Source organism: Brachyistius frenatus, unplaced genomic scaffold, assembly GCF_029030835.1.
Source record: "Brachyistius frenatus isolate BFR_SWC_R1_liver_20210118 unplaced genomic scaffold, ASM2903083v1 Contig_40, whole genome shotgun sequence".
Classification (NCBI taxonomy): domain Eukaryota; kingdom Metazoa; phylum Chordata; class Actinopteri; family Embiotocidae; genus Brachyistius; species Brachyistius frenatus.
In genome coordinates this window covers 617,615-630,210 of record NW_027210639.1, presented here as the reverse complement: position 1 = coordinate 630,210, position 12,596 = coordinate 617,615, and the positions used below count along the sequence as shown (strand labels likewise).

The window sequence follows — 12,596 nt, the reverse complement described above, 5'->3', positions numbered from 1 at the left end:
AACTGTATTTTGAACAGAAATGTTGAGATAAATATACATCCACAACCTCCATTCAGTCATTCTAGAAACTTTTGCAGAAACTTCATCATGGACATCAGGGTTATTTTTAGCAAGCTGAATGAATCAAGGGTGAGCAAACTACAGAAATTCATAAAAGATTCACCTTGACTTCATTGGGAGGAGGCGCACATACTCCACAACGCCCCAAAATACACACACAGACGTACTGCAGTGAAGCATCACGCCCACATGCAGCCGTCTGGATGCGTTCTGCTCTGTTTGGTGTGATATCATGTCCCTCCCAGGCAGGACGTGCAGAAAATGCAGACCAACATTAAATCATTATCATGAAAAGCTTTGTTCTAGTTCGACTGAACACCATGCTGCTCAGACGCTGCAATTTGAATGAATTTCTTTTTTTCTTTGATGGAAACTTTCTTGTAATTTTCACTCACTCCTCTGCTCAGCGGGAGATTGACCATTTGCAGACACAGTGAGAAAAGGTTTGCAGAAACAAGAAGCCGGCGGAGTGGTCAAGCCTAAACATTCACAAAGGGCATCTGTTACATAGTGATCCTTCATCCTTACTGTAGAGACCTACAAATTACAAACTGTTCAGTGTATAATTTCAGCTGTGTAAGACATATGGAGTCATTATGAGATCGTATTCTTATTAGAGAAGAAAATACCTTTGCAGAACATAAAAATACATTTGTTGGAATAAATTCTTTGAATTTGGTGAAAGCAGAAAGTGGGACTTTCACATACATTTCATGTGTTGCCAAATTTGGATTTATACTGGGCTCATTGATTTTGGTATTTACTAATTCTCATTAAGGAATAATAACTGAACATTAATTTCTATGGTGCTGACAGCTCTGAGTTTGATCAGCAGGCAGAACGTTCAGAGAAACAAGAAGACCAAATCTGAAAACCCCATCCAAACCCATCAAAGTAGCAAATTATGACCCGAGACCTAATCTGTACCCGTAACTTTGTGCTATTGATTTGTTTATTCCAATTAAAATTGCACATTTGTATGAATATTCAATATGCAACATGAACAAATTTTCTGTCAAGATGAACAATCGTTTTTAAAGTCTTGACATCCTCATGGCCTTTAAACACACAATGAAACAGACAAAAATCTTACAATCTAAAATAATGTCAGACAAAAGGCCACAGAGTCATAAAGATACAGTAGATTTATTCTTCAGACGTGATCTGAACATTTATTTATTTATTTTATACACTTTATTAATCCCCGAGGGGAAATTTCTTCACTACAGCAGGGGGGCTCTCAGGGGGGAGATGCTGCAGCAGGCTGCCACTAGCGCGGCGCCAGGTAACCTGACCTGAGGTGCATGTTTTTGGATGATGCCGGAGAACCCGGAGAGAACCCACGCAAGCACAGGGAGAACATGCAAACTCCGCACAGAAAGGCCCAGGACCGGATTCGAACCCGGAACCTTTTTTGCTGTGAGGTGACAGTGCTAACCACTGCACCACCGTGCCGCCTATTTCCTAGTTTGAAAATGTTTTTGGATGATTTAATATCTTTATAAAGTACACTCACAATTGAGTTGAGTGACATAACTTGATAATACAAATGTGCAACATAATCTTTCTAAGAAGCAGGATTTCTTTGTAACCAAGCCAATCTCGTCCAGATTTCTTTGTAATCTCGTCATGATAATTAATTGCAAACTGGTGGCTACCAAAATGGAAATAAGCTTTTGGAAACTTCACAATACAGTGATACAGATATAAACCCTACTTGCAAAAGTGTTCAAGCTGAGTAACAAACAGAAATTATTCAGAGATGTCTCAGGCTAAGAGAGGGAATTACTACATTACTGCTACCACCCACAGTCCACTTATTTTAGCGATCATTTCAGAGACTGTAATTTGTGGTGCTGTTGAACTGTACTCAGTTATTCTAAGAAATGTTTCTAATATTTTGCAAATTCAACGCATTCAAATGGAAGGGATAAAAAAAATTATGCGGCAGTATGCCAAACGCAGGCTCAAAAAGGGTCACTGCTGTCATCTTGTAGCATCTGTATCTGCAAAGTGAAGCCAAAGTGCTCATATGACAATGCAAGGCCAGAAGGTTGGATTTGGGATCAATGGAGTGTCAGATGGTCCATTAATCTGAGCGTGGTTGTCTCACACATGGTCTATTTTGGCCACTTACTGCCCATCAGCAGCGCATGGAGCTGAAGGATCAAGCGCTCACCACAGCCCTGTCACACCTGGTCTAACTGCTTGATTCATTCAAGCTTAATAAGGAGGGCTTTGTCTCCAGGGAGTTCATCAAAGGTAACTAATAATGTGGACACATCCATGGGTCAGGTCCAACCCACGGCACCTCTGCTGCTGCTGCTGTTGCTGCAGAGAGCCAGGTGGGATTCCTTAAATTGTGATAATAGATGTAAAAGGGATGCGATGCTGCTGTCAAACGGGGGCCGAGGATTATATTCTGTCATCTGATCTTTACATGTCTCACGAGGAAGTAAACCTTTTATATTTGTCCAAACACATTGTCAAGTCAAACGGATGTGCTTCCTCTCTTTGTCAAGTGCCAAGTGAAAAGCGGCCTCAAAATACTATCACAGTACTTCAGAGTATTTCTGCAACGACAACATTTTTCATAATGAAACAAAATATGGAAAAATAATCTATTATTAATTTTAAGAACATACTATTGCAACAATATACGGGTTATCATTTTGCATGTCACCTTAAACATAACAGTTTGCATTCAGATATTCAGCAAAAACTGGACAAATATCATTTCTCAGTTCTGAAGTTTGGAAACAACAACAGTAACTCAGAGGAGATTAAGATTTTGTTTAAATATAGTCGAGTTTCGCTTCTTGTTGCTGTGTGTAAGTTGCACATGTAATGTATAGAATACAGTTACACCGTGTATGACAGTTTGAAGTCATTACGTCAACAAGTTGAATATTCCCATTAATAGATATGACTTTACGTTGATACAACAAGAACTTTTAAATCATACATATATATTTGGTTAATAATAGAGTATGGCACACCCCCAAAGGATATTTTAGAGTTTTGGACTTTTGGTCAGACAAAACTATACATTTGGCTCTGCAAAGTTTCAATCCACATTCTTCATAGTTACAGTTCTAGTTCGTTCCCTCTTTTCCGTTACCCTCATTGTTTGCCCAGCTGCAAAGCAACTGCCAGTAGCTTAACAGTCAAGATTAAAATCAAAAGCATATATTGGGCAAAACAATCTTACCATCTGATCCCGTTGTCACTTTCCTGCCCAGCACCCATGCTGTGTAATTAGCAAATGTACTGAGCACCTCTGGGTGTTTTGCTGTGGTCAGGTGCATTTTTGGCGCATTATCATTATGAGCAAGATAACAATTTAAATGCCCTAAAGTTTAGTGAGCATGATATTTACTAGGTTCTTTATCTTTGTTCAGCATGTTAGCCCTGGCTAATTAGTGCTAAGCACCAAGTATGCTGGTAAAACTGAAATTTGTGTTAAACATATAAGGGGATTTAGATGAGCAAACTTTTTATTAATTTCACACAATGCAATTTTACTCATTAAAGGTAGTTTCTCAAGATACTTAATCCTACAAAACTTGAACTGGTCTTCAAACACTTGGAAGGTACCTTTAACACTAATGACCAGCAGAAACTGTGGTTGCCAACTACAACTGACTGAATGGCCCTTACCTCATACCAAAATCCTAATTTTAACTCAATTAAAACAATGATTCTTGGTTTCAAGTGATGATACACAAATAAAAAACATAATTGGGACATTACATGCCATGTCTGGCATCACATCTTCCTGATTCCTACACACTGAACCTATCCTTGAAAAAAACGGGTGCGCACAAAGGGACAGTGAATAAAGGCAGACGTGTTTATAACTGATAAAAACGGTTACATGCAACCTGACCTGAACCCAGCAGGACCTTTACAACACTTTGTAATACCTACTGGGGTGTAGGAACAACAACAAAAAAAGGGGTGTGGATGCTCGACATTAACCTGGTGGGCCTGTGGTCAGTGAAACGAGCTTCTGGAAGTCCCCAAATATTTGTGGAGGGTTATTATGTTGTACCTTTATTTTGGGTAACTGGGCATCTCTGGTGTTAAACCTGTGTTAGGCACACAGCCCTACCCTAAGGCTCTGCTTTGAAGATAAATGCTACTACAATTCACAGTTGAGTTTTAAAAAGGTAGTAACTTCAAACTGCAACTGGAGGATTTAAGCAACAGGGTGCAAAAAATGGAAAGAACAAAATTAGGTACTGAAAAACTACTGTCAAGAACTTACAAGTTTACTTAAAATGCTAAAAACACATGATAATACTCTCATACTGTGACAGCAAATGTAAGATGCCACGTGAAAAGTACAATCTGCCATTTCAAGCTTTTATTTTCAATGCAGCATTTATCAAAAACAACATATGGCATGTCAATATGTGTTGATATGAAAACCAAGTTGTCCTGTCCTCCTGAATGAGACACTCGGCTGTGCTGACAACGACAGGGCGCCTCTCAGAGAGCAGGTTGGAGGGTTGAGAGCTTTTGCTGGGAGAGGGAGGGGAGAGATTAGCCTAAACGACAGCTCTATTAGAGACTTAACCTGGGCTTTGATCATTTCCTGAGCTCCCCTTCAGATCAGCCCGAGCAACAGACGGCAAATCTGACAGGCTCCTGCTCTACACCCTCAGCCCCACCCTCGCCCTCTCACTTCACTCCCTTCACATCACCACCGCCACTACTCATATCTCTCAAAATGTACCCAGGCTTCACTGTGATCAAAGACCCCCTTTTCTGGTGACTGAGACTTCCATCTGTCTGCCCACAATGGAGAGGACTGGGAGAGAGAGGCTGACTGTCAGACTGAATGAAAGGCACACATATGAGTACAGTATTCTGGAGTCCACTGACAAAAAGCATATGTGATGTTTGTTTTTTATTCTGACACATCATCCCTTCCTCCTTCACTGTGTGACTGAATTGCAGCGTAATGACTTGTGCCAGCTACTCCCATAGGGTGTCAAACGTGATTGGTCTAAGCATGTATTTGCCATAAGTGCACGGTGCTCATACACCAGTGAGGACATATTCAAGTTGGCACTGACTAAAGAATAAAGTTCCACACGGACATCACTGGTTTACATTACACTCAGACAGAAACAATGAAAACCAACGCATTAATTAAGTTTTATATTGTTAACAGCCACCATAAGTATGTTTGAGTAAGCAGGGAAAGGAAATAAAATATATACGGTGTAATATCTTATCATTTGTAATGAAATGTTTTGTATTAAATTAAATTTCTATTAAAAAGGAAGTATCTCCACTGGTGGTTTCAGACTTCTGTTCGTTTTAAACAAGGCAACAAACAGCGTAAGCTTTCAGACTGCTGCCTCACGGTGGTGCAAGAAGAGAAGTGAGCGGATCAGCAGGGTTCATGGAATTTATCTTCAGATGACCATGAATGTCTGTGAATTTCGCTGAAACCCTTCCAGAAGTTAACGAGCAGTTTTAATGTCAATTAAAATTATTGTGTGGCTAACTGACTGCCAATGCTACCCATAAGGCCATGCACCTACAAACGACAGGGGGAGGTGGATGGACAAAAATCTTGCAACCATGCTGTGTCAGCTAACAACTCCTGTTGTGTGACAGCCAGTGTAAAGTGGATGCCGTGCTGTTTAACAGTGAATGTTATTGTCAGTGAAGAGCTGGCCTTTTAATGACATTTAGACATTGATGATGTGACTTAGAACTATCATCATCATAATGACATACACTGGATGTTTGAATGAGATGAGATAAATATTTGCTATCACATTTTCAACATTTACCCTTAAACTCATTGCATACTGTCAGACATATCAGTCCAATCTCGATATAAGTTGACACCAGCCAGGATACGTGAACACTATTCTATTCCAATCCAGGCTTTATATGCAATGTATGTAAATTGATTGTAGGAAATGTAGTTAATTGACTCTAAAAGGGATAAATTATATATTTTCAAGACCAGCAGACACCCTGATCTGGTGATTTGGCATTTATGGATCATTTCAAGTGATGCCGTCATGAGTATTAGAATCCAAAAATCCATAAAATCTTTTTGTCCTGTTGACAAACATGAAACATTAGTTCATTGTCCTCCTCATCTTCAGATCCATCTCTAATGAATCTCGCTCCATCTGTCCATATTTCAATCTCAAAAATAAACACGCACACGCGCGCGCACGCGCACACACACACACACACACACACACACACACACACACACACACACACACACACACACACACACACACACACACACACACACACACACACACACACACACACACACACACACACACACTTTGGCTGGGAACACGTTTTGCCTCAGGGGTTCTGTCTTGCTCCCACCCCATTACAAGGCTAATGAAAGCACAGAGAGGATCAAATCCAATGAAGCTGCTTTTCACACTGCTTAACCCTCATGAAGACCTGTGACCTCTGCACAAGAGCACACACACGCACGCACACATACGGTATGCATAGAGATAACAATGCACTGTTTAAATACACGCTATATGTAAAGTTTATACACCTGTACTGTATAAAAAGTCATAGTAATTTATACACCACTTAATTAGGCCATATTTTTCCATGTAATCATTGTATTTGTATCTTTTTACTCATGTACATGTAGTGTTGATTGCTTGAATTATTCATTTCTTTATGAATAACAAATGTGTTGTGATGACTGAACACCTGACTCTGATTACATGCTTTATAAGTAGCAACGTGGGTGACAACTCAAATTCATGCAAACTTTCATAAAACCACAGTGTCGACATGCAACTGATATTAATAACACATGCCTGACAGCAAGTGCTGCTCTTTGTCACTACTGAGAGGTTAACTCTTTGCACAACTTTCTGCAAAAGTTCAATATGAAAGACTTTTACTCTGTAATTTACATTTCTATTCTATCATATATTTGCTGTTCCCTGTTGTCCATCTTTATTTACACATTTATGCATTTTCCACTCAGCACTTCTCTCCATCACAAAGATCCAAAATGGTCAGAAAATAATAATGTATACAGAGATTGCCCAACATACAGTAGAGCCTGTAGCAGCTATAAAGAGATGACTTTTTTTTTTTTTTTTTTTTAATTTTCTTCTGGTCAATAGTTGTCAGAAGCTAAACTAAAATCAAAATTGAATGAATATTGGACTTAAATTCAGCATTTTACCTGCGATGCAATCCAAAATGGAGGTTCAAGATTTTTCATATATCCTGGAAATGTATTGTTGTTCTCATGTTCACCATATCACCTTTACACGGTGATATTACTATATATCAAGCTTGTGTTTACTCCCCAAGTCTTCTGATTAATTTTTTTACAAGCTGGTGCTTCAATTCATTGTTGAATTTGCATGATTTTAGTGAAAGCTTTTCAATACTTATAGTTATCATCTGTTAGTTTCCTTCCTTGTACACGTCCTTCTTTTTGTCCTTGTAAAATGCTTCAAGCTCCAGTAGAGTCGACAACATTTAGTTGTTTTTTTCTTTGGTTCTCAACAAAAGAAAAATGGTTCACTTAATGTTGGCAAGGTGACAAGAGGATGGTAACTTTAACCAACTGGCTGTTTGTTTGAGGTAGTATCAAAATGCTTTCATTTGTTTATACAGGTGTCACATCTTTGTTGTATATATGAGAGCAAATAAGCCTTTTTCCTAGTCCTGTCAATCACCTGCGGTTGTAATAGGTCACAAAAAAAAAGGTAATGGGAATTAAGAAAAAAACAAATTCCATCTGTCATGTGCAAAACGCAGTGTCAACACAAGCATGTGACTACCAGTTTGGTTCTAAAACAATATTTTGTTGCCATACATGCATAGTCAAAACCATTTTTGGCACCTGTGTGAGACTGTTTGTGGTACAGAGGTGCTTTCAGCTAAATGTTACCGTCTGCATACTAATATGCCTACAACGACAATACTTATTGATGCGAAGCAAGTATGTTATCTTAGTTCAGCATGTTGGATGCTGTTTCACCCTAAATGTGTGAATCAAAATTCGAGGTAATTCTTCCACTACTTAATTGCTTTTCAAAAGGGTGGCGAGCATTGGAAGCAGCAGCTTGGTGTTCCTTGAAAAGCTCTTTTTTTGTATGCTCGTGTCACTTTTTAACCCCTTGTTTTGGATTGTATAAGTTGAGTTACTGGGCCTACATCTTCCTCCTAAGAATCTGTGGCACGTGCAATTTTTAGAATTTGACTGCAAACAGAGAAGGATATGAAGATCGTGGGGCTATAAGCTAAGCTAAAGGCTGCGCTGCACAAACTACCACTCCCTACCATCCTTCTCGCAAATTACGATGCCCCTCCGAAAAGATGGAATGTAACATGGCTGTGAGGCCCAAACAATTGTGGCATCCTGTGATTCTCGACCCTTCCTTAAACCCTGGGAAGTCTTTGTTGTTGTCAATTAAACTTATTTGCTGCTGGATTGTATGCTGCTAACTGTTTTAGTGTTTCATTTTTCATTTGGCAGTGGTGCAACACCACAGCCAGAACATTAGCACCATCGCAAGATAAACTATTGAATCAAAAGACTATAGCTTTCTAAAACTGAAGTGAAGTCCATATGATTTAGTATTGATCATATTATGATTAAAACATGATAGACTCAACATTAAACATTAGTTAGACCCAAACAGCAACAGATTTGGGAAAAACTAAAATGACCTCTCAAAGCACCACAGCTGAAAACCATCGTATCTATAAATATGTAATAATGCAATGTTAAGCCCTGAGTGGCTGACATGGAAACTACTGGTAGTATTTTGTTCAGATTTCGTGACTAATCCAAATCAGTGGCCTGCAGTTCATATGCACTTTACATAGAGGGGGACCGGCAATGTTGTCCTCGATGATGTAAAATACTACATGTCAAACCTTTTAAAGGGCAGCATGAAGCAGCATTTTCATGAACAACATCATATTTTGTACTTACCCACTGGCTGGTAGCCCTGCCGTGTAGGACCTCCAAATGGGTTACGACTGCCAAAGGAGCCTCCGTCAATGGAGCCATACGACATTCTGCCTGATGGTTGGTGGCGTGTCAGCCAGAGGTTCCTGGGGAGGAAACAATAACCAGATTCAAAACAAGAGAACACAATTTATTCAGTCTAAAAGTGAATGCACTCACAGTACTGACAGAAACTAAGGAAAGTAAACACCTAAACCCGGTGCAGATGGCATGAACCAAAGGAGGGCTGGTAATGGAAGTTTCACCAGAGTGACTTTCTTGTGTCCCACATGAACCAATGCTGTGATTATGATTAAGCATGGTGTGTTTCTTACTGAGCAAGTAACCTGTTTATTCCCCATCAAGTCCAAACTAAAACAGAAGTTACACATATGAAATAACCAAAACTGCTCAAACTTAAAACAGAAAATAAATAATGTGTTCATATCAGATCATATCGCAAATTGATAATTGGGTTTTCCACTGCCTTTAAACTATTGTCTAATGTGGGAATAACTATAAAATAGGGAATAACTAAAATAAGGTTTTGCAAACAAGAGATATGTAAAATCAACCAGTGAGACTGTAACTCCCTTAAAATAGTCATAACTTTGTATTTTTTAACAGCATTTGACATATATTTCAGTAGACTTCAGAACAGTCTAGGGATGTTTAAGATAGCAGCTATTGGCTATTGTCAGGACTAAATGAAATGTATTTTATGCAACATGTCCAATGATGCATTTATCCAGTTATTCTCAATATAATAGATACTACTTAAATCACGAAAAATTAAGTGGTCATTCGCAGTTCCATAATAATTAACAGCCAACTATTCAGATTCACTGAGCTTTTGAGGCTTTTTAACTCATTGTTTCTGCTTTCCTGCACATGTATTGTATAGTTCAGTTTAAGAAAAAAAAAATATATATATATATCTTCCACCTTCACTCTTTCCCCAAAGTTTGGTCAGAATCAAAGTGAAACTCACACGTTCTAATCACAAGCATATCTGCGTGTTTGTTGGATACTATCTATGCATAATATAGTATAATTTGCAAATTATAATTGACATCTGTTCACCAGAATAAAATTAACAAATAAAATAATACCTTTGTTTGGTTTGGAAATCATACCAGGTTACACAGTATACTACAACAAACCTGTAAATCCCTTCGGTGCGACTTTATGTTGTCAGTTTGAATGAAGGTGAGTGAACTTGCAGGTAAATGACCAAAGTGATTCGCATTTTCTGCAAACCAACTGCGAGCAAATGAGTTGCAGCTATTGAGGTGAGGACTGCTGAATGATGGTACTTAGCATTTCAGAGTTAGTTGATGTGACTGAATAAGATCCTTTACGTCACCAGTCCGGCATGTGGGCCAGATGAGGTAACTGCAAATTACCAGTAGGCCTAAATGCTAGATGCTTACAAAAAGAAGACATTTTGGAAGTGGCAAAGTTTGTCTGTGAAGTTGTTTGTTTTTCTGTTTGGCTCATCTACATCCTCCCTGATTAAAATTTCTTCCACCTCTATTCTCAATATGGTAGCAGCAGGAGTCTGTCTTTGTGGGCAGAGTGAGTCAGATCCGCTCGCTCCTCCTCAGCTCGCCAAAAAATTATAATATCACCCCTGGCTCCAAAAAAACAAGATGGCAAAGGCTAAGACGCCGGCTTCAAAATGGCAGTTAACAATACAATGGGGGATGTCAAAGTAGGTTGCCGCTTGTTTACAACACACAGTTCCCCACAATGTTGAAAGATAATATTTTTGTATTATTTTACTTTACGTAAAAAATGTTCACATGCCTCTTTGAGGTGAGGGCTTACAGGGAAGTGAAAGGTAAGTAAAGAGTGTGCTGTTGTGCTCCACCACTAATATATATACATCTGTAAGCATATTTAATAATTATATATCAATCTGAAGTCAACAAAAACATTATAGTGAAGTTAAACTCATAATGTGTTTGTAATGCCATTACAAACAATTATAAGAAACACAATGTTTTTATCAGCATTCTTAATCAATCTATAAACTTGTAACAAGTTTCTTATAAGTGCGTATAAATGTCTCATAATTTGGGGTGAGGTGTGTGTGTGTGTGTGTGTGTGTGTGTGTGTGTGTGTGTGTGTGTGTGTGTGTGTGTGTGTGTGTGTGTGTGTGTGTGTGTGTGTGTGTGTGTGTGTGTGTGTGTGTGTGTGTGTGCGTTATGGATACTATTATGAACACATACATATATATATATATCTTAAGAACACGTAATATTAGTGTTAAGGACTTTTAAGGGCCTTATCATCTATTAAATATCACTTATTGCACACACCTTAATATAAATCTTTACCCAGAATACTAATCTGAATGTTGAAGAAAATGTCTCATCATATCATGGACATGTGTTTCACTTGCGGCCAGGGACACGCAGATAAAAATCCAATCAGCAAATCTCCCTCAGTGCTTTGAACACGTCGACCAAAGATCAGAATGTGATATCGGTCAAGTGGCCAAAGCTCTTCCCTGACCGTGAAAAACAAGCATTCATACAAGGATGTGATCACACTCCAGAGTCACTGCAGCGAAGCCAGTGAGTCCGGCCGAAAGGACTGACATTATGGGTGCGAAGTGGGACAGAGATTCAGCGTCCACAAGACGGATTCACTGGGCCACGAGGAGGTTTAATACAATTAATTTTCATTGAGAAGGAAGATGTATTACTTTTGGCAGTCCATAAACAATCGTCACTACTTGATTTCAAGCCCAATGAGTGCGCCTCACATCCCCTCTGAAGTGTGGACACGCACCGCCTCTCTCTGCATGCGAGATGCACATTCAAGTCGGCACACATTTGAATAAACCTCACCCTTCCACCACCGTGCAGAATTAGAAACCCCATCGCCTACTTGTTCACCTAGTTCCTCAAACAAGTGAAAATTGAGGTCATTAAAGTGGTGATGAAAAAGAAAAAACAAAAAAGAAAAGAAAAAAAGGTACCATTACTCATGGACATGATGGCATCATCCCTGATGATGTCATCAGAGCTTGCCCTGTCTCCTGAATCCCACCCCTCTGCTGCAGCTCCGTCACTAGGGTTGTAACTGAGGCCACAAACAGCTTATGTCCTCAATGTAATACCTAATATTTCTATACAGGCATATTTGAACTTGGAATGAATTTTTCATAAAGTGACAATGAATTAGTACAAATATCAATTTCCCTCTCCAAATAAAAATGATTTAACATTTTCTGTTCAAGTGCTTGAGGGTCTATTATTAAACATAGGAGTACCCCAGTATCCTGACATGTCTGTGTAGCTTTGCCCCAGCTTAGTTTAGGAGCTGCCAAACATAACGGGCCGCACCTAAATAGTACTGCAGAAAATAACATGAAACAGCACAATTATGTGACTTTAAGTGGTCAAACCAATAAAAAATGGTCTCTGAGGAAAATAGGGACATCATCCTGTAATGAAAGCGAGACGACATGTAATCTGTAAAATGTACACTCATTTTAGTTTCCTGTTAATCTTGTGTTTTTTTATTTTGC

General features: G+C 38.9%; 1 protein-coding gene across 1 annotated transcript in view; it reads right to left on the bottom strand.

The window, feature by feature from the left end:
- The window catches only part of tsnare1 (T-SNARE Domain Containing 1), a 171,502-nt gene that overhangs the window by 121,203 nt on the left and 37,703 nt on the right, over positions 1 to 12,596 (bottom strand). Inside the window, exon 2 of the mRNA XM_069702094.1 lies at positions 9,041 to 9,162. Coding sequence (XP_069558195.1) covers positions 9,041 to 9,125 — 85 coding nt within the window. The 5' untranslated portion in view covers positions 9,126 to 9,162. The remainder of the gene's footprint in view (positions 1 to 9,040; positions 9,163 to 12,596) is intronic.